Source organism: Lutjanus erythropterus, chromosome 9 (genome assembly GCF_056507025.1).
Source record: "Lutjanus erythropterus isolate fLutEry1 chromosome 9, fLutEry1.hap2, whole genome shotgun sequence".
NCBI lineage: Eukaryota > Metazoa > Chordata > Actinopteri > Lutjaniformes > Lutjanidae > Lutjanus > Lutjanus erythropterus.
Window position 1 is genome coordinate 32,437,254 of NC_139325.1, and position 22,247 is coordinate 32,459,500.

A 22,247-nucleotide genomic window follows, 5' to 3' on the forward strand; every position below is an offset into this window, starting at 1 on the left:
GACTAAACAACTAATCAATTACTGGTGAAAATGGTAGACAGATCAATTGATAATAAAAAATAATCATTGCGGGAAAGATGCCTGTAGGTTTACAAGGTTATCAGGTCAATTAAATTGTCCTTCAGATCTATAAAACAGTGTTTACTGGACAGTCAAACATGCTTGTTTTTTGTACTGTCTCTTTTCTTTAATATTATTTATGTTTTATGTGGTTATGTCACCGTTTTACTATTTCTGCTAATGTGCTTTTTGTCTGCACCTGAAGCGCTGTTTTAAAGTTTTTATAATTTTTTTGTCAGTAAATGAAACTATTAGATCTAATCCATGTCAGTCCCATTAACACCCTTGAATCTTTGCTTTTATGTGAGGAAACACTAGAGAAGCTTGGTAAAGTCATGTCTCAATCAAAAACAGCAACCTGCTTTTTAGACCTCATTCCCGCATCCTTTTTAAAAACAGTTTGTGGCTTTTTAGATGAAGATGTTCTTAACATTGTTAACTATTTTCTTCAGACTGGTGTTTTCCCCACTGCTTTTAAGACGGCATGGTTAAAACCCTCCTCAAGAGAAACGATTTAGATCCCTCCTTTCTCAATGTTAATTTGTAATCATAATTTCTTAATTGATAATCAATTTAATTTAATATATTTATGTTATCTTTTATTTATTTTGAATTTTCATCATTACTTTGATGTACCTTGATATGCCATCAACCTGCCAGGGACTGCAGATGAAAATTAGCCCCAGTGGCTAAAGCTGGTACATTTACATGATGGCCAGAAGTGCACATGTTAATTAGTGTGTACTGTCCCTTCTTAAATAAAATAAACATAAATAATAGTACAGTGTTGAAGGGGCCTTTCTGAGCACTGCAGTGTCACTAATTTTACTCATGTAAAAGCTCCTCTGAACAATAATCGTGCATGAAACTCCACATGTTGCCTTTCCAATAAAATGTGTAAATATGTTTTGTTTCCCGAAACAGTGGCTGTCTGTCAGTGCAGTGGCCAAAAACGTTTCATCATTCTTTCCAAGGCAGTCTGCCTCATCATCACACTCAGGTTAACGTAGCTCCAGACTTATATTCACTGGTGTTTGCATTAACCATGAGATCTGTCAGTGCACTTGGCAGCTGTATAAATGTAATAAACATGCAGAGAGACATGCAGTGTTGATTAATACATGAACACAAAACTATAATTGTATTCCAAAATATTTATTATATAAATCTTTACACAAAGAAGTGGGGTTTTACAAAACACAAAATGAGTCACACTGTATTCATTTCCCTTTTTTTTTATAACAGAGGTCCATCTGAAGCAGGCAGCTGAGAGAACAACTGCATATAAGTCATGAAAAAAAAGAAAGGTACAATGAGAAATTCAACACCTTTTCAACATATACAACCATTTTCAGTGTTTGATAAGGTGAAACTTGTTTTATACTGAAAACTATCTGAGCGTGGAATCTGATGGAGAGATGAGTCACAGATTGCATCTTAACTGCTGAACAAGTTTTTCTATGAATGTGAAGAAATCTAGATGTTTCACAAGATTTGACCTGCAGACACAAAAAGCAACCAATTGCAAGATTACATGACAGCATCAGCACGGGTTACGTGAGTTTCTGTTTTACACTATGCTCCAGCCTCACTAAACGACTTTACCACAGTATATTTGAAAAAAGGAAACAACAACAACAACAAAAAAAAAGGTGTTATAAGCTGCACCACACCAGTAACTACATGGCAAAGCACCAGTGGAAGAAATATATCACAGGCAGAAAACCTATCCTACTGTTTTTAAAACAGGGGTCTTCAACTTTTGTCAGGCCATGGACCCCCTTAACTGATAGAGAGACAGAGCAGGGACCCCCCCCCCCCCAATAGATATACTGCATTCAATATGTTCACATCTTCTCATTTGTGCTAACTCATAGCTGCTTAGTCAGTAGCTGTTGTAGCATGACGAATGCTAGGTGAGTTAGCTCAGGGGTTCCCAAAACTTTCCATGTCAAAGACCCCGAAAATGGATGTATATTAGACCACAAACCCCCAGTTTGAGAGGATTTTGTCTTTCAGTCAATTCAGTTGCCAAACTTGGATCACTATAAATTACAGCATCCTAAATCACATAATATGCACTACATGCCTAAAATGTGTACTTCCGTTCAACATATTTTTATGTAAATTAACAGTAGTATCTACCTTTTTAGATGCACCATTCAGCAGCCGATCACGTCACTTCCTGAGAGCCTCACTGCTGGTGGAAAGCACGTAACTGTGCCCACAATGAACAAATCTAAAATTATATGATGCCCAGAAAAGTGAAACCTTATTTTCATTTAAACTGAAGCTTTATTGATGTTACACCAGAGCTGCCTTGATCGCTGTCCGCCTTTGTCTGTTCTGATGGAGTTGTCATTATTACTGCATTGCATTGTGGGATATTTAGGTGTCCAGTGCTTGCATACTGTAGTATTTCCCTGGCAACAGTGTGTACCTCACGTACTAAAATAGTCTCACGTACTGTTTTAGAGTACTAAATAGCATGTTAGTATGGAATTTCTGATGCAGCCAATCAAAACAGCCAACCCTCCCCCCACGGTAACTCTGATGACCCCTTGGTGCTGTGGACCCCTGTTGAAGACCCAGGTTTTAAAGTCTTAATCAAACTGAACATATATTTCCATTGAGTCCTTTCTTCCTGCCTATCTCTCACCCAGAACCTCACACACATACATCCACCTCTGTATTCCTGTCTCACGAAATTGTTTCACACCATGACAGAGTAGGAGGTGTTTTCACTTTCTGCAGAACTGAACGAGCCCGTGGTTCTCCGTAGCCTCCTCTCCCTCCATCCCTCCATCCCCAGCAAGCCTCTCTGTCCCAGCAGCCCCTTGCACATTCTGATCAGCTCCCTCCTGAACTTCACGCCCACGAAACCGTACAGCAGAGGGTTCAGGGCGCAGTGCGACAGCCCCACACTTTCAGCGATCAGAGTCCCAATGTCCACCACGCGACCAAACTCGCAGTCTCCAGTCACCACACCCAGCCTGTACAGACTGTCTGCCAGCTGGAAGCAGTTGTACGGCGCCCAGCAGATGACAAACACAGACACTAGGGAGATGATGAGGCGGAGAGACTTGCGCTTTTGGCGGCGAGTGGCATTGCAGAGAGATCTGAAGATGCGGATGTAGCAGTAGAGCATGATCAGCAGGGGCAACCCGAAACCCAGAACCACACTGACCAGCCGCAGCCCCACCTGCCATTGTCTGGAGTTCTCAGTGAACCACACCTGGCACAGCAGCATGTTGTCATGATCAATCACGGGTGTATCCACTACCTGTTTGAAGGTGATGTCCACTCCACTTAGGCCCAGGCACACCACCCAGATGAGGGCACATGCAATCTGAGCATGGCAGGTGTTCCTCTTCCATCCAGAGGAGACGGCATGAACGATGGCCAGGTATCGGTCAAAGCTGATGCAGGCCAGGAACAGGATGCCACTGTAGCGGTTCAGGGAGAAGAGGGCACCGGAGATCTTGCAGGCGGCCAGGCCGAACACCCACTGGTGAGCCCACTGTACGGCAAACAGAGGCAGGGTGAAGGCCAGCAGCAGGTCAGAAATGGCCAGGTGGAGGAGAAACGTGTCTGTCAGAGAGAAGGCACAGGCTCCTCCACTCTGAGAGATCCGGTAGCGTCGGATCACACACAGCACCAGCACGTTGCCCACAAGAGCCAGCACGAACACCAGGCTGTACACAACAGGGGAGTACCTCTGTGCAAATCTGTAGACGTCCGCCTGCAGGCATGGTTTTGCAAGACTCCCAATGTCAGTGTAGTTGTCATAGTCCCCATATTCTGGCTGACAAGAGAGGGAGAAATGGTTCTGTCAAATTCTTGAAACAGATTAAAGAATAATGCAGCATTTCACAGGCTTTAAAATGTGGAAATCATTCATTTTCTCCTTTCTTTTACTGCATTTGAGTCACAGTAGAGGCAGTTTTTGACATTGGAAGGTCACAAGATTCAAAAATGTCAAACATTTTTCAGTATTTTATTTGATCAAAAAGGAACTTTATAGATAATTTATATATGTGCTAAATCAGGGGTGTCAAATCACATACAATCTATAAATAACAACAACTTTTACGTTTACAAAACAGATGAACAGCGTGAGAAAAAATACGTGCAATTGTCTCAGCCAGTGTTTTTTCACGTTCAGTCCGCCAGCTGTCATCACGTGCGCAACAACTTATAGATTAGAGTTGATCTACAAAATGCTCAAAACATTTGTGTATTTTGGAACTGAACAACAATATAGTATTTTACTTCTCAGTGATTCAAGCAAGTTGTTGAGATCCTGAAATTCTTTAAATTTTCCTGACATTTCCTCTCCCGTGTAGCGATGCTGCATCACCACACAACACCAACTCAAGTGGAAACTAATGAGGAAAAAGGTTGAATTATCCTCTGCCTTACAAACTGTGTACAAATAAGAAGTTTTGGATGTGCCTTAGTCCTTAACAGGGTCTGTTACATCAGTACTGTTTTAAGAACGGATTATTTTGAATTGAATCAGGTAATTGACAGTTTTGAACAATGACCAGTATCTTAAAGTATGACCACAATAAGTAGTCTTATTGATTATTTTTTGTTATGTTTTGTTTTTTTTTCCAGAGAAATGTATTCTGGTCTGGAAGAGATGACTGCTCTGCAATTTTTTAGATGTTGCAAAGTCATCCAGCGGGCAGGTTGTGGCCCATGCTCATATATTTGACACTGTTGTCCTAAATGCTGTGTAACAGTTGAGTAACTCTAAATATCTGTTGGAGGAATGTATTCTCTACAATGTGTTTAATCTGTTCATATCATAGAAAAATAAAGTGAAGACAGAGACAGAGGTCCTGGATCAGATTGTAAAATTATCCACTCACCCAGTAATCATCAATGGTTGGTGTCACTTCATCCATATTTGCTGCAGCAGAACACCTGAAACGCGTCCAGAGTCAAGACAGCACACTCACAAACACTTAAGCCAAACATCCTTTTTTCACAGGCTATCTTTGCCACATTTGTCCAGATGAGGGAGGATCAGAAAGAAGAAGTCATTTCAGGAAGTGAATACTTGCAGATTTTAGACAAATGCAAACATAGCTGTAGTGGGAATGGATGACTGTCAGGGAAATTGTGACATAGTTTTTAAAAACGTGGCTGCAGCCGTAAAGCTCCGTCAGACAGACAGCACATGACTGCAGTACTATGTATAAAAAAATATTCTATTTTCTATTGTCTGGATTGTGCTTCCACATTCCTGCAGATTCAAGTTATAGATTTTCAGTTTATGGAATTTCGTAATATCACAAAGGAACAACATTGATCAGAATGTAACTTTCAAGAAGCAGAAACTGGTTTTTAGAAAACAATCCTGCATAAGTGGAGGAGAAGTGAAAGTGCTTGGTTGACAGGAATTTCACTATGTTGTCTCCACTATGTTGTTCTTTATGTTCTTGTTTTGATTATTAAGCATTACACCAAAAACCCAGACTGTAATGTAGGAACTTGGTGACGACTTTCGGGAACGTTCTTTGACTGTCTGACATTTTACGAATCTTGGTTTAAGAAAAAAAAAAGTAGAACAAGCCAATTTCTGGTTTTGATCCCAGTGATTTTTAATTCCAGCACGTTTGCAAAGCTTTGTCCGAGTGAAAAGAAGAGCGATATTCATATGTAGGAGATGTTGAATGAAACAAAAAAAAATTAGTTCATAATAATAACCAAATCAATAGAAGGACATGACTTACTTACTTCTTGTAAAGAAGTCACAGTGCAGACTCAGGGGCTGATGTAGGATGTACTGAATACTACAGAATTAGATTACTTCTAAAGAACACAACAGGAAATGAAGTGATCTGCTCATCTTTGAGGTTAGACTAACAAACTTTCAGAAGCCACCACAATGACATGATAATTAATTTGAGATGCTTTGGAGCAATCAATACTGCAGTAATATTTTCAAGAATGCACTATGCATGCAGTAAATTCCTCTTAAGCTCTGATAAAGCAATTTGAACCAGTTGTAATAATCTTCTTTTTCCCCTCAAATGTATGGTGAGGTTTCAGGGTGTTGGTTGGTGGTTTTAACAAACAAACAAACGATAACATGCAAACTCTGCTCAGAAGCGTGCGAGTGCTGGTTAAAGGGATAGTTCAGATTTTTTTGAAGTGGGGTTGTATGAGGTGCTTATTCATAGTCAGTGTACTAGATGGCGGTTGACACTGCCTCACTTTGAAGAAACAGCAGGAGTACCGGTGTAGGAAACCAAGCAATGTACAGCTGTGGTCAGCAGCAAAACATATTTTAGTCACCTAAAAGAAATCTGTTTCAGTTTGAGTGGAGGCTATATTAAGAACACTTTCATCACTTTACCTTGTCGTCAGACAGCTTTTTCCGACGGGAAACTGCCATCATATCAGCCAGATATCACTCTTTCCAAAGCCGTGAGACTCCTTTGGCAAAATGTGTAATTTTACCTCAAAAACGCAGGAATTGTTACTGCTCAATCCTCTGCCTCGATCACTTAGTTTGTTTGTGTTATTGTGTGAGTTAAGTGAATCTGAACTAACCCTTTAAAACACAAACTCAAACAACAATGCAAACAAAGAAACTGATTAAGTGGTGGGTAAACCAGCAACCAGCATGTAGTAAAGTAAAATTACATTTTTTGCTTTCATGAGAGTGATATTAGGCCTATATAATGGTGGTTTCCTGTCAGAAAAGGCTGTCTGACAGCAAGGTAAAGCAGGAAAAAATTCTAAATAAAAACTATCCTAACACTAATATTTTTTTTTTAGGTGGGTATTTTTTTAAGTGGCTGAAGTGTGTTTTTTACTGCTGACCCTGTCCACGGCAGTACATTGCGTAGTGCCATCTGCTGTAGGTAATACACTGTACCTCATACAACCCCGCTTCAAAAACTCTGAACTATCCCTTTAAGAGATAAATTGCAGTGATGAGTCATGAAGCCCATTGTTGCTACTTCTACATAATACACCAGAGACAGGATGGAGTGTAATGTGCAAAATCCCCTTTCGGTATTACTTTTCAAAAACAGTGTGTAGAATGTGTGAGGAACTGACCACTTTTGTGGTCATTTCTGTCTCGACTGAGGGTCTTCTGGAAAATTAACTGTTGTGCAACATCACTGATGTTTTGCTTCCTTCAGCAACTGATGAACACACACCATAGAAGCATTTTGTTAAAAATAATTAAATATACTGTGTGTCTGCATGGAATCGTACATGGAGGAGTGGAAGAGGCACCATACTTGCTCTTCTGACTTCTCCAAAGTGCCTGTTTAAGGAAACACCTGCTTCTGGTGCCATAATAGCACACTGCCATACTTCATATTTATTTTACCTTTGTCACAAAGAAAGAAGGCACACATCACTGTAGATAAGAAGCTGTGATAAGCCGCAAACTGATACTGGATTTTAATTGATATTTGAAAGTTGGAAAAAAAAAAATCAAATCATTACTGTATTTTGACCAGGATTCAGTACATACTGAGCAGGACTTTTTTTCAGTGTAAAAATCAACTAGTCAGCACTGTCTAGTGGACAAACTATGTAATGGTTGCACTGTTTCTAAAGTACCTCAAACCTAGTTCTGCCTTTCTCTACTGCATTGTCATGAAATCTTTACGCTAATATGAGCCGATGTGTCAGTCTCATCCAGCTCTACGAAAAGCATTCAATCTCCTAATCTGCTCCCACAATGGCATGCTGTTCTGTTCAAAAGCTGTTTTCCAGTGGAATTTTTGTTTTAGCAAACTGAGAAGATCTAATTATATTGTTACTTTATGCTGCTGTCTTTGATAATTTAAAAGATACTTATCTGCTGTTTTGGGGGGGGCGGAGAGGTGCAGTTTTGCAGACTTCATCTAAGCCCTGGTTTAAAACTTGATCCCTGTGAGATGAAAGTAAAAAACTTTTGAGAAGTGCACTTGAGGACAGCAACCGTGCACATTTAAAAGATTTATTGCAAGTTATCCTTCAAGAAGTACCTGGAATTATACCTGCAGAGAATGAGTCACACATTTACGGCTGAACATAACAATGCTGTTATCTGTTCTGTCTTGTCTTGGCAGGTGTTTGTGTAATCTGAGTTTCCTTTATAATCCGATTGCAGTTTGTAATAACAAACTGAGATCACGATTCAAAGACACGCCTCTGTAACCTACTTATGTCGGCTACTTGATCAGATTGCATCTGAGTGTATTGTGCAAAAAGATTCCCAGAAATTAGTGTCTCTAAACAAAAAATAATAATGTGAGATGTAAAAGAATGTAAAGCATGACGTGATCAAGATTGTAATTTCTATATTAGCACAGTCTCATCATCATGAAGACTTATTAATTGTACATAATGAGCTTATATGTTACATTTACCAGTAAGAGGAAACCATTTTAATTAGAGGTCAGTGGTTGAACTGCCATATATGCAGGTACTGCAGTTGCATTAGGGCCTGCAACCAAGCTGGGCTTGTACACCCAGGCCCTCATTAAAGTATTTCAAGCAGACGGGCCCTGAGATTTATTTATCTCATCACTACTGTATCAAAACAACACAGCTGTCATGGTCATTGTTGTCACACTCTTTCTCTCTTCCTTTTAAATCTGATTGCAGTAGGTGTTTATAGCACTTAAAGGGATCGTTCAAACAGCGTGTCAGGACTTTAGGAGACTTGGATTATGCCAGACGAGCAGTATGTTTTTTTTCCCAGTTGTTTTTATACATTTTAAAACTGGTCACCATTCACTTACATTGTTTGGGAGATTCTGCAGCAAAATAAACCCAACCCTCAATCAGCATGAGGGTGAGTAGGTAATGACCGAGTTTTCATTTTTGGGTGAACTATCCCTTTAATGGGGCAAGACACTTACTTCATGGTGTCACATACATGATATCATTCACCAAATAAATAACAATAAATGGACACAAAATAAGTTTTACATATACAAGCATAGAGTTTATTCATTCATACTTCTATGTTACATTTCTAAATTAAGTTTAAATAAGGACTTATGGGCAAAAATGTACTATGTGCCCGCAAAGAATTCTGGGTTATTGCAGTTATAGTCATGTACAACACTGCGACGGAGAAAAATCCATATAGGGGAGTTAGCTGACAAAGTGTCAAGACAGCAAATGAGTGAAAAGGGTACAAACACAAAAGCAGGTATCAGAAAACGTGAAAACTGAAAAATCAAGGCTTCCAAAAATAGTCAGTTTCTTTAAAAAGAAAGACGACATGGCAAGCCTGAATGAGCAAGAGCCGACACCTGCTACAAACACCAGTGTGCCATCCAATGGTTCAATAGTGTGAGGGTATACCATTCTGTATATCCACTTATATAATAAGGTTATCCTTTGTGTTCTGTTGGCATTGGCCTTTTGTCCTCGTTGAGACATGTTCACCAGTGTTTTCCACTCCAAACATGCATCAATGTCAAAACATGTAAGAACAACAATAATGATAACTTTATTTGTATTGCAGATTTTTAAATGAACGTTTCTTTCTTTTGGCTTTCGCCTTTATTTTGGATAGTGACAGCAGAAGCAATGACGGTAAAGGGTAAAACAAATAAACCACAATAAAAACAAAAAGCCTTCAGTGATTCTAGACTACTGAATAGCAAAGCATGAGTAGTGTTTCACATAAAATCCTGTCTATAAAAGTGCATCTTTAAAAGGTATACAGGTGAACGCACAGCTGCCTTTAGTTCTGAGCCTGGACTGTGGAACAATGAGGGCCTTACCTGAGGATCTGAGGTTGTGTTGGGCTAGACCATTTAGTGTTGGTAATCAATATAATTTAGATTCAGTTCAGTGCATTTGTGCTAAAACCGGGGTGACGTGCTCTCTACGTTTAGTGCAGGTTAAAATTCAAGCCGCAGCATTTTGAACAAACTGTCAGGTATACAGTGCAGCAGTCTAAATGAGTTGAAACACAAAGATGAATAACTTTCTTTAAATCGGCACAAGACAAAAAAGATTTGAGAAACATTCCTGAACCGATAAAAACAAGACTGCATGACTCTCTTTTACGCACAAGAATACACATCCTTTTCAACATCAACTCAGGTGCTTCAGAGCCACAGCTCATTCTGTACTCTTATTTTTCCATTCATAGAGTTGGGCCCACAGTGTGTACACACACCACACCTGTCCTAAAGGTAAAACCTAGTTTACAAGTTGCTGAAACACAAATATTCGCTATATGCGTACTTTGTTCTTCAATTACTGTACACTGATAAAGACCTCGCCATGCTAGGTGCACCCTTTTGAAAGCTGTGATACGCCCCAAAACTAAACACTTGGGTTTTGTCGTTGCAAGGTGCACCTGCCCAAATGGTCATTGTTTGCCAATTCATATCACCATAGAAACTCGGCTTCAGTGTACGACTGATGTCACACTGGGTATAAGAGCTGAGGCCATGCCTTTGCCCTCCTGTTTGTGGATTTAGCCCGTGACCGTCTACAACATCAGACCACCTTTTCAGGAGCCGTACGCAGACATCCGAAGGTCACACCAGGTGAGATATGAAATATTTCTTCTGAACCAAAGTTCTGCTACATGGAAGGTTTTCATTTCAATTAATTACACCGACTGCTTGTAATAATTAAATGCCTCCCTCTCTGGTTTCTGGTGCACTGTTAGTGAAATATGCTTAAACTTTTTTTGGTTGGAATGAAAATCTGCTGAAGCTTCGATGGAACAGGACTGAACATGAAGCAGATATTTGCTTGGTGGATAAATTGCTGCAAATAGGGGTAGAAAATGCTGCTAGATATGAAGTGAACTGTGATCTTTCAATTTAATGATATCATGACTTAGTAAGACTACCTGATTATTCTGATAAATTAAAATATAATCTCTTTTTTTCACTACTTCCTTCTATTCCTTTTTTGAACTTGCAGCAATGGCGTTCCAGTCAAACGTGATCAGCTCGCAGCCTCAGGTCTCCGTCACACAGTACAACGTCTCCTCGGGAATGTCAGACTGGAGCTCAAATGTGTGCGACTGCTGTGAAGACTGTGGCATCTGTAGGTGTTCACATGCGAAGAAATTAACCAACACTATTAGATAGCTTTGTTGAATGTTTGATTCTAATTGGTCAATCAGGATTCTAAGGTCCGTTGTTTCTGATTAACAGATCGTTTCTATGGACGTACTTTTGATCATAGACTCTGCAGGAGCAACAATTTTTTTTAAATCAATAAAATCATTTTAAATATCTTGTGTCATACTTACTTTTTTAAAAGTAAGCAGCTGTTTAGTAAGCAGGATAATGTACAGTGAGGGAGTCATTATTGTGAAATGCATTATTATTATCATAATTATAAATAAAGGATGGTTCAAGATCCTTCTGCTTCATGTCCACACCCTGCACCACCCTGTCAAGATTTATTTTGCAATAATGCCCCCCTCACTGTACATAATCCCTTGCATGTGAAACAACTTCTGATATGACAATATCTCTTTCACCCGCAGGTCTTTGCGCGACGTTCGTTCCGTGTATCCTGGCCTGTAAGGTGGCTCAGGACAACGGGGACAGCTGCTGCGTGCCCTTCCTTCCTGGTGCCATGATTGCTCTCAGGACAAGCATGCGCAGCAGATACCACATTGGTGTAAGTGTGCTGAAGTTTAAAAAATTAGACCACAGAAACAATGATATGGCTGACTTTGTGTCATTATGTAGAAGCTGTGAAATGCAGAGACCAAGTCTGTAAAAACTATATATATCTCATATGACCACAATCTTTTTTTGCGGCGTGAGATAATAATGTTTGTGTGTCTGTGTTTCTTCCCAGGGCTCGGTGTGTGATGACTGGGTGGTCATGGCCTGCCTGCCTCTGTGTGGACTGTGTCAGATGGCACGGGAGCAGAAGATGAGAGGATAAAAAGAAGGGACACTGAATCTAACTTTCAAAGTACAAACAAAGAGAACGTGAAAGTTTACATGCCTCGGTCTGAACACGACTTCTGTATGTCATATTCAAATTTTTTATCAATTGGCATGACCACAATTAGGTACGATTTTGCCAAAAGTTGTAGAGCGAGGTTTACAGTGTAAGAATAATAGCCTGATAATCGGACTGAATTGCTGTTTTGTTTCATTACTTCATCATTATTCTGCACTTTTACAGTGTTTTCCATGCTATCTATTATATCTATATATACAACTCATACAACAGTACAAAGATGAGATATTTAATGTTCAAACTGATAAACTGAATTTCATTGGATTTGTTTTTTTATTTACATTTCTCACAGCATCATAACTTTTTTGGAATTGGGGTTGTTTGTAGAGGAGATGTGGACAGTGATTCAGAGACTTGGAACCAGGCTAAATTATTCAGATGGATGAAAATTAGACAGCAGAGACATAAATCAATAAGTTTAGTAGGCCTAAACACTTAGGCTGACAATTGTCTTTAATAAAAGAATAAATACTGACTTGCTGTGATGAAATTTGTCTTTATGCAACAAACCAGTGAAGACATAAAGAAGGAAATGAGATTTACAGCAACAATGTTTTCCTTAAATATGCAACTTTATAGTGCTGAATACTCACACATTATTTATTTTGCGATGTAATTATACCTGAATACAGTTTTTCTTGCACACCATTTCATTCAATAATGTGTATATCATGTATTCATATAATATTCTGTAAAATGAATATTTTATGTATGTATGTTTAATTAACTACTGTACTGTAAATTAATCGAAGCAACAGTGTTTCAATAAAAACCTCTTGGAATGATCATGTTGTGACCTTTTCATATCCTGTTAGCTGCAACTAAATATGGAAGGAAAAGAACGGGTTGAACCAAGCTTCCTCTTTCCAATTTAGTGTGTATCTGCAACAAGACATCAACTTGCAAGAAGCTCCCTGACGAGGCAAGGTGAGGCGAACGACATTCATTTGAACAGGTAAGATTTTCAAGGCAAAATAATGGTATTAATTCTAACTTAAAATATCGTACCATGTTTTAGCAGATCCTAAATGTAGTATCATATTTAGTGAATGTTAAACATTGTGTGACACATTACATAAGAATAACTTCTCACTATTGTATTTGCCTGTTTTCGGATTAAAAATACCTTCTTTATAGAGTTTGAACTTGAAATATAGGAAAAGTAATGGGACAGAAAATGTACAAGGATTGCTTCTGAAGTCACCGTGTCCATACTGCCATTACTCCTGAGGACTGTCACAAAACACTAACTACTTCAGGCGTCTATAGCAAATTCCTGTAGCAGCAAACTCAGTGCAGGCCAAGCTGTTTTAACAAAGTAACAAAGTTTTTTTTTGTTTTTTTAACAGTAACTGATGTGGGCTGATATAATATATGGTTAAGTGAAACAAATTTCAGGAGAAGGAGGAAGAACGTGAGGGCAGAGTGAAAAGGGATGTGAAAATATGGCAGGAGGAACACAGTAACCTATGCTACTGCAGGATTCAGATTTCTTGGCAAACACAGTTAATGCCTGAAGTGAGGATTACAGATGCTTTGACCTGAGACTATTATGGGAACCTGGTGAAATTGGAGTTTGCCTCTGGTAAGAAAATAGAGCCATTTTTATTTCGGGGCTCCATGTCAGTTTTATTTTAAAGGGGCAGTTTGGATTATTTGAAGTGGGGTTGTATGAGATACTTATCAATAGTTAGTATATTACCTGCAGTAGATGAAAGCTGATATGGCTCCAATTTGGAGAAACAGAGCACCAGGGTGGAAGCTAAGCAATACAGCACTGTGGACAGAGTCAGCTACTTAAAGGGACAGTTCACCCTAAAATCAAAAATCTATATTTTCGTCTTACCTGTAGTACTATTTATTCATCTGGATAGTTCTGGTCTGAGTTGCAGACTTTTGGAGATATTGACCATTGAGATTTCTGCCTTCTGTCCAATATAATAGTGCTAAATGGCGCTCGGCTTATGGTATAGTTACGGTAGATTCTACTGTAATGGTGCCTCCACTGTTCACAACAAGGTCTGAGTAATCGGGGCATGGTTTCTGGAAAGAGACACTGGTGCTGAGATTTTCAAATGTATTTTTCTGGTGCTTTGAGCATCACAAGCCAAGTGCCATCTAGTTCCATTACACTGGAGAGAAGGCATCTCTACGACTGATATCATAAAAAACACTATCAGTAAAATATTTCCAGAACTTTGTGTTGCCTTTTCCGCTGGGAAACCGCTGTTACGTAAGCCAGATATTGCTTCTTCCAAAGCCACCAGACTCCTGTAGCAATGTGCCATTTTACCTCACTGAACACAGGAGTTCAATCTGTTTGTATATTTGTGTTATTGTCTGAATCCAAAAATCCAATCCAAAACGAATCAGACTTCTGATGTCATTATGTCAATTTGTTGCTGCTTTTGGAGAGCTTTACAATTAAAGCACTATGAAAACCAAATCCAGATATACTGTAAAGGTATGAAAACAGGACTCACAGGCACAGTGTTGATGGTGATTGTGGTAGCAATTCTGTATTAGGACAGTTCTGCTTAGAAAGTAAGCAGGTGGATTTGAAACTGTGACTTCAGACATGTGATATGTGTTACGTCATGCTCTCTGCCACCAGATTCCTCTACCCCATTCAACGGAGGAACAACCCAGAGGCCTTGTTAACAGCATTGGCAGTGTAATATTCAAACCAACCAAACCAGCAGAGACACTGATGACAGCGGTGTAAGCTACTGTTTCTCTGGACTGCAACGAGACGAAATGGCAGCTCTAACTCATCAGCTGTTGTCGGTTACAGCTGTTCTTGGTATTCTTCACCTCATCAGTGGTTACAGCTTTAACAACTGCATTGAAGACCCATACTCAAAGAGACAAAGTTTCAAATGCATTAATCGAAAGACCAATAAGTTGTCGGCAATTATAAATGACCTGCCGCAGTTTTCCATCAATCTCACCATCTGCAGGACTGCTGTGTCACACATTCCCAACAGTAGCTTTGTTAATCTAACGAAACTTCAAAACCTCAGACTAGATCATAATAACTTGACGAACATCGATTGGTTAGCGTTCCAACACTTGAACCGACTTGAGTCCCTAAATGTGTCCTTTAACAACATATCAGTGCTCCACCCTTTTCTGTTTAAAGACCTGCACAACCTCACCTTTCTCTCGCTGACGCACAATCAAGTAAAAGAACTCCCAGATGGTATTTTCTCCACGGTTCTCAATCTAGACACTCTTATCATGAGGGAAAACTTTCTGAAGAATTTCTCACAGATTGTTGAGTCTGTGTCACATCTAACACATCTAAAGATACTAGATCTTTGCAGTAACAGTTTGACCTCTCTTCGCCACTCAAATGTGTCGCTACCCAAATCCCTCACTACGTTATATCTTTGTAAAAATAATTTGTCTACATTAGGATGTAAACATTCGTTTCTCGGGTCCATCCAGTTGCTAGATCTGTCAAACAATTGTATGCTCCCTACAAAGGCTTTTCAAGGGGTGGATTTAAGGAATATAAAATATCTGCGTTTGCGTTCCACAAGTGTCAAAATTGTGGAGTTTTTAAACACCAGCAACATCTATGCAGGCCACGTTGATTTCTCTGGCACAGGTCTAAAAAATGACTCCCTGCTCATGGAGCTATGCAGACTGTTAAAGAGAAAAATGACTACAAAAGCAGGGATTCGGAATTTGAACCTGAGTAGTAATAGGATTGTGAATTTAACAACACTGTACTATTGTCCTAAAATCACAGGGAAATTGGATCTTTCCCGCAATGAACTGAAATACATCCCGAATTGTCTTAACTTTCTTAAAAGACAGACCCATATAAAAAGGTTCAGCGCTGAGCATAACCATCTCACCTCCCTCCCGTCCTGTAAAAATCAACATGTTACTTTTCCATATCTGACAGAGCTGAGCTATCGTTACAACCGCATCCTCTCAGTCAACGCTTACGCTTTCTTTAATATACCAAATATCAAGATACTAAAACTTAACATAAACAACATTGCTTATCTTGACCTTAAAGCTCTCAAAGGGCTTCATCATCTTGAGACACTCCGTTTGGACAATAACCTCTTAACTGATTTGTTCAAAGGCACCTTTGAGGATCTTTCCAGCCTGCAAACCCTTAACCTACGCAACAATCGTATTTCTGTCATTTTTAATGGGACCTTCCACAAACTCCATAATCTGACTATACTGGATCTAGGAGGAAATAAGATCGCTTCTTTTCAGCCCTCTGGCTTTGCTGGACTAAAAAGTCTGTCCAAATTCTATCTAGATGGAAACAACCTCAAAATGATTGACACTTCCTTCTATCATGAATTTCAAGACACACTAACAGTGCTGGATTTACAAAGTAATATGATACGTTTCTTCAAAGATGATCCGTCTTATTCACCATTTGTGAATTTCAGCAGACTCTATGATCTGAAATTGGATGGGCAGCGGCCTCATGGCCTCACAATTTTACCCCGCAGGTTATTCCGTGGCCTCCACTCCCTGAAATTTCTCTATCTCACCAACAACAAAATCTCTCGTCTTGATCCCGACGCCTTTGATGATCTGACGGGCTTACATTTCCTCACACTGGACAACTGCTGTGTTGGGGCGACACAACTAGAACCAGGAGTCTTTAAAAATCTAAGGAATTTGAACAGACTGATTGTAGAAAATATGGGCATTCAGAACATCTCAAAGGAGGTTTTTGGGAATCTCACACGGTTACAAACACTGCAGCTCAACCGCAATGTGATGGAGAGCATTAATGTCGATGCACTAGAAAGTCTGCCTAAACTCCACTACCTTGACATACGCAATATTCCTTTAAGCTGCACTTGCGAGAACAGCTTACTGAAAAACTGGACAATATATAACCCACGTGTCCAGGTGATTTATCTCTACAATCTGCCGTGCCCACACGATGCACACTCAAACTCGAAACCCAAATTCTACAAGTTTGATACCAAAGTTTGCTACATAGATCTAGGAGAGTACCTGTTCTTAAGCACAGCACTTGTGGTCTTTCTGTTCACAGTCACTCCTTTACTTTATGTCAAACTCTACTGGAGAATGAAGTACAGCTACTATGTGTTCCGTGCCTGGTTTAGTGAGCAGTGGCGCAGACTCAGAGAGGAGGAGGAAAATTGCAAATATGATGCTTTCATTTCCTATAATTCCTCTGACGAACAGTGGGTCATGGATCAGTTGCTGCCCAACCTGGAGGGAAACGGATCGTCTTTTAAACTCTGCCTCCATCACAGGGACTTCGAGCCGGGGCGTTTTATTGTTGACAACATCGTCTCTGCTGTATACAGCAGCCGTAAAACTATTTGTGTGGTGAGCAGGAATTTCCTAAGCAGTGAGTGGTGCTCTCTGGAAATCCAACTGGCCAGCTACCGACTGTTCGATGAGCACCGGGACGTTCTCCTGTTGGTGTTTCTGGAGCCAATCTCTGAGAGGCAGCTGTCGTCCTATCACCGCATGAGGAAAGTGATGTTAAAAAAGACATATCTGCAGTGGCCTGGCTCAGACTGCATGGACCCAACACAGGCCCAAGACCTGTTTTGGAATCAGCTACGTAGGGCAATAAGAACAGGGAGCAGAATCAAAACAGAGGAAAATTACAGTAGTGAATGTCGGGTAGCTGAGAGCGAAGAAGCTGAACATTTTGAGAGTCATACATCAGATGAAAACTATTACTTGCTACCTTAAAAAGATCTGACAACTTTATTTATCATTGTGAAGACAAAGGTCTTGGTATGTTTGATGATGAATTCAATTCTCTGCTGCTGTGCTAAGGTCATGAAAAATTGATATAAATGTGTAGTGTGACTAGGGCTGCACAATTAATCAAAGTTTTATCGAAGTTCTAATATGGTGCAAAAATCCAAATCGCAGAAGCTTTAATTCTTTGATAAATGTTGTTCTAAAGATTTAAGAGAACATGTTTGTTTGGTACACACCCCAACAACGGTCTCTTTATCATGATGAAAATGAAAACCATAATGCAAAAATGATCACTTCCCATTAATCCTGACTCATATTGCAATCACAGTATCTGTCAAATTAATAATTGCAATATTATTTTTTTTTTACACCTTGTGCAGCCCTAAGTGTATGCATTGTAAGATTTACATAATGTATTAATCAACTGAATAATTATACAAGCATGAATCAGAAATGCAATTTAATTTAATTGTGCTTAGTTTAGTTGTATATTTTGTCATGTTTGATACGGCATGTCTCTACTGTAAGTGTGTTTTTTGCATTTGAATGTAGCTCACACAAACAACCTCAAAGAATTTTCCATTATAGCTCCTGTGTTTGTGAAGATAAGTGTTAATATACAGTTCTGCATATTAAAGAAATACGCCAAACAATACATAATCATGTTTCTTTATCTTGGCATAAATGGGACAAAGGAATAAAAGAGTTAACTCTCAAGATGACAACTACTGCTATTACATTTAATAACATGTTTTTAATAAAATATGGGCACACAACACTTGTGTGACTATGAACAAAAGTCTTGATGGTATGAATTAAGAGATTATTGTTTCTTTAGTTCGCCAAAGAAATGTTCACAGGCTTCACTACACATTAGTACAGTCTCATAGGAGGGAAGGACCAGTGCTCAGGGCTCAGGAAAGAAGAGTGGGGAGGTGTTTGTTCTCTATCAAGCATGTCAGATGGGGGGTAACACATCATGTCAGTGTGGTGGGGCCTGAGGCGAGTACAAGTTGAAGGGTGACTGAATTGGCTGAAAGGCTTGAAGCAGTTACTTTGCTGATGATGCTGAATTAGGGAAAAGGAGGAGGGAGCAGCAGAGTATCTGTCAGTTTCAAATGGGTCTTGCTCCTGAGGAAAGTGCCTCAGCTCTGCTGCATGTCTATCTGGCAGCTGTGCTCGGTGAGGAAAGAGAGGCTGGACGTTGCTGTTGTAGCTCCTTTCTGCAAGTGCTCTGGTGTGGTTCATAAAGTTGCTTTCGAAGGAACCAAACATAACGGCCTCTCTGCTCTTTGGGCTGTTGAATCTGTCTTTCCAGTCCTGAGATGCTGAGGTTTTTTCTCCCCAGCAAGAGGTGGGAGAGGGAGCGAACAAATGATCACTGGCTATGACTTCAGAGGGCTCAAAGTCCATGCAGAACTGAGGAGAGTGAGTGGGTCTAAGGATATCATCCAACAGGCTGACAGAAGTCTCCACAGGGCTTGTCAACCATTCAGCAGTCTTTGCATAAAAAATAGAAAACATTTTACTCTAAAGTGATAGAATTTTAAATTATCTGAGGATTACTATATAAAGGATAGCAGCCCGGGCCAAGTAAGAGAGTGGTTGAGTTAACTAAAGGTCTTACCTGTTGCAGGTTGTGTTGTAGCTGTGGACTGGATTTCCAGTTAAAATGTCGACTTCTCGTCAGTTGGAAAGATGTGGTTTTCTGTGTGTCAAAATGTGGCTGACCTTTCGATTTGGCTTGAAATACAGCTGTGAATGCATCTAAAAAGGAGAAGACATAACTGAAAACCTGCCCACAAACTTTACAGTGGACAGTGCTTGCTACTGCTTTTTTTTTTTTAAACAAGAAACTTACCTTATGGTTTGATGTGAAACCTTGTACCTTTGCTGTACTCATTCCGCCACTTACAAGGAAAGGTTCACAATTTTTTTCAAGTTGGTCTTAAAACAATTGTTACATGAGACTGAAGCAGGGTTTTCTTGTTGGAAAGTTAGGCAAATCAGGGGGATGTCATTCTAAGTATTTTAGTACAAAATTACATATTTTTGTCACAAGTCTTCTACTGTAGCTAAACAGGGGAACATTAGAAGGAAAAAAAAAATATCTGTTCTGTTTATATCTGAATGCGCTCAAGAATTAAAAGTAAAAAACAAACAGTCAAATACATAGTTTCAACAACCAGTTGTGTTTGAATATCACCACACAAATCACAACATGTCATCAGGTAGAGACAAACATGTTTTGCCACCGTTCGCTAATGTTTCCTCAGATGCAGTTACACAAAATGGATCGGTTTTTGAAACGAAAAAGTGATGTAATTAAATTTGGATTCAGCATAATTATTTTTTTTAATTTTTTATGTCAGGTTATGTTTTTTTTTTTTATTATTTGGGAGGGTGGTCCTCTGGAACTTTTTAAACACCTTCTCCTTGGCTCAAAAGTTTAACAGACAACATTTTGATCCCACTTGGATCTTCATCAGGAAACACTGTCTGTTGAGGCATGGACCAAGTGTGCAGGTGTTACTTTTTTCTTTCAAACTGTTTTTCAATTGTTGATTTTGTTTTGCGACTATGTGATGTGTGTATAATCACTCTCCCTCAATCTCTGAATTTTCTTTTAACAATCTCAAGTTACAAAAGAGTTGAGAACCCTTAGTATTATCAATATTGAAGTAAAATAGATCAATACAAAATATTCAAGAATCCAAAATCACATAATAAAAAGTAATGTTGGTAAAAAATAACACTGAGTTATCACTTAAAAACAACCATGTGAATCCCAGAGCCGTCTAGTATTTCAGCCCATACCTGTAGACAGAAGCTCATCTTCGTCTACCGTGGTCAGCTCCTGATCCTGGACTTCTTCTGTGGGATCAGAACCAAAGAGACTTTGATGCACCTCGTGGAGGTTCCCCTGGAGCCGGGGTCCATGCCTCTCCTGTAGAGCTTTCAACAGCACCTCCTGGCTCTCTGCCACCAGGCTTCTCCTTCTCCAAAGCGGGAACTGCAGAGAGTCACACAAACGTGCTGCCACTGCACTGACAGACTTATCACAGTCGGGAACTTGCCTTCTGTGCTGGATATCAAAGTTGTCGGCTGCGTGCCAGCTGGAGAGCTGAGGTAAGCTTGGGTTAAGACCATGACTTGGTGTTTGCTGAATAGGTGACTCCTGGTTCTTTGGGGTGTGCTCCAGAGTAGAAGTCATGTCTCCCTTCACTTTCTTGTTTAATGGCTTCACATTTTTTCTGTCAGTATCAGGTGCCAGTTGAGCCTCTCTGCCTTCTTCAGACATGACGGGGTTGGTCTTTGAGCTCTTGATTATCACTACATCGGGGGAGCTGAGTTTAGATGACAAGATGCTTTTAACACTTTCAGATGAGACATAAGTATGTTGCTGTGGTCTCTGCCCCGGTGTAAGATCTGAACCCTGACTAACAGTCTTCTCCTTCTCCCGGCAATCATCTTTTTTTCCAAATGGCATAACCTCATCAGTATCAGCACTCAACAAATCGTTTGTAGAGAATGTAGAAGGACTGGGAGATGTTATAGATGGGTGTGAAGTAGCATTGGTCTTTTCTTGTACTTCCTGTCCACTTTTCTCCAGTCTCCTCTGCTCACTTAACAAGCGTTCAATGTCAATAGATTTCACCTCATGGTTGAAGAGGCCTTGGTGTCCTATCAGGCGACTGTCTGTGATGATACTGGGTTCCTGTGCTGCAGGAACAACATTTGGAAACAGTGCAGCTCTCCTTGAAGGATAATGACAGCTGCTATGACAGCAGTTAAGGAAATGTGTCATGTCGTTACTGCTTTGGTGATGGCAGTGATGGTGATGTGATTTGGACTTGGAGGTGTCTTTTCCATCACATCTTATCTGACTCCTCTCCTTGCGGCTCCTCAGACGCTTCATTTTTTGCCGCTTATCTGTCTTACTATGATGGTTGAAACATTTGCAGCCAGCAGTCAATGTTCTCACGGAGCAACACCTTTTATCTGTTGCTTTAAGTTGCTTGTCGAAAACGTTTAGGATCTTTTCTTTGTCTGATGAAGCCATGCCACACACTGTAAAGATAACTGCAAGTCGTCATGGGTAAACCTGCAGGAAATAGAGATAAGAAAGCTAAGTATCCTCTATAGGATGTGGTTGCACCTCACTCAGGTAATATCTACTAATAGATTATCAAGCAAATTAAAAAATGTACCAGTAACAGTGGCTGACTCCAAATACATCTGGCTTTGTTGACCGTAACCTTGAAAAATCCGATCATCATACAATAATGTGTATGAAGAGCAATGAAGAGTAATGAAGTGCATGCCAGATTTCTAAGGGACAGTTCACGAGTCATGGTAATTCTCCTGTATTAACATGCAATAAAAACACATTTAGCCAGTTCTAATTAGCAATGTCACACATGGAAATCCATAGCTACATGCAGCTCCATTGTTGACCCATT

The 22,247-nt window shown here is 39.7% G+C and overlaps 4 protein-coding genes across 4 annotated transcripts; 2 read left to right on the forward strand and 2 right to left on the reverse strand.

Moving 5' to 3' along the window:
• Positions 1-2,086: 2,086 nt before the first annotated feature.
• On the reverse strand, positions 2,087-5,630 carry cxcr3.2 (chemokine (C-X-C motif) receptor 3, tandem duplicate 2). The gene is made up of 2 exons (XM_084727162.1): positions 4,938-5,630; positions 2,087-3,865 (listed from the first exon to the last, which is right to left on the reverse strand). Exons 1-2 carry the CDS (start codon positions 4,971-4,973, stop codon positions 2,774-2,776), a joined length of 1,128 nt encoding a protein of 375 aa, XP_084583288.1. The 5' UTR covers positions 4,974-5,630; the 3' UTR covers positions 2,087-2,773.
• A 5,015-nt stretch (positions 5,631-10,645) lies between these two features.
• On the forward strand, positions 10,646-12,328 carry cnfn (cornifelin). Its single transcript, XM_084725751.1, has 3 exons — positions 10,646-11,109; positions 11,558-11,694; positions 11,878-12,328. Exons 1-3 carry the CDS (start codon positions 10,986-10,988, stop codon positions 11,965-11,967), a joined length of 351 nt encoding a protein of 116 aa, XP_084581877.1. The 5' UTR covers positions 10,646-10,985; the 3' UTR covers positions 11,968-12,328.
• A 130-nt stretch (positions 12,329-12,458) lies between these two features.
• Positions 12,459-18,128, forward strand: tlr21 (toll-like receptor 21). Its single transcript, XM_084727163.1, has 2 exons — positions 12,459-13,003; positions 14,663-18,128. Exon 2 carries the CDS (start codon positions 14,806-14,808, stop codon positions 17,767-17,769), a length of 2,964 nt encoding a protein of 987 aa, XP_084583289.1. The 5' UTR covers positions 12,459-13,003; positions 14,663-14,805; the 3' UTR covers positions 17,770-18,128.
• Positions 18,129-18,359: 231 nt separating this feature from the next.
• prr19 (proline rich 19) lies at positions 18,360-21,850 on the reverse strand. Its single transcript, XM_084727164.1, has 3 exons — positions 20,602-21,850; positions 19,412-19,551; positions 18,360-19,284 (listed from the first exon to the last, which is right to left on the reverse strand). Exons 1-3 carry the CDS (start codon positions 21,845-21,847, stop codon positions 18,658-18,660), a joined length of 2,013 nt encoding a protein of 670 aa, XP_084583290.1. The 5' UTR covers positions 21,848-21,850; the 3' UTR covers positions 18,360-18,657.
• Positions 21,851-22,247: the final 397 nt, after the last annotated feature.

Excerpts from the sequence above, each read along its gene's own strand:
- cxcr3.2 (XM_084727162.1), bottom strand. The coding sequence starts at position 4,973 with ATGGATGAAGTGACACCAACCATTGATGATTACTGG. Across the intron at positions 3,866-4,937 it reads CAACCATTGATGATTACTGG|CCAGAATATGGGGACTATGA; the intron begins GTGAGTGGATAA and ends CTCTCTTGTCAG.
- cnfn (XM_084725751.1), top strand. The coding sequence starts at position 10,986 with ATGGCGTTCCAGTCAAACGTGATCAGCTCGCAGCCTCAGGTCTCCGTC. Across the intron at positions 11,110-11,557 it reads CTGTGAAGACTGTGGCATCT|GTCTTTGCGCGACGTTCGTT; the intron begins GTAGGTGTTCAC and ends TTTCACCCGCAG. Across the intron at positions 11,695-11,877 it reads GCAGCAGATACCACATTGGT|GGCTCGGTGTGTGATGACTG; the intron begins GTAAGTGTGCTG and ends GTTTCTTCCCAG.
- prr19 (XM_084727164.1), bottom strand. The coding sequence starts at position 21,847 with ATGGCTTCATCAGACAAAGAAAAGATCCTAAACGTTTTCGACAAGCAA. Across the intron at positions 19,552-20,601 it reads AGATGAGCTTCTGTCTACAG|ATGCATTCACAGCTGTATTT; the intron begins GTATGGGCTGAA and ends TCTCCTTTTTAG. Across the intron at positions 19,285-19,411 it reads TACAACACAACCTGCAACAG|ACTGCTGAATGGTTGACAAG; the intron begins GTAAGACCTTTA and ends TTTTATGCAAAG.
- tlr21 (XM_084727163.1), top strand. The coding sequence starts at position 14,806 with ATGGCAGCTCTAACTCATCAGCTGTTGTCGGTTACAGCTGTTCTTGGT.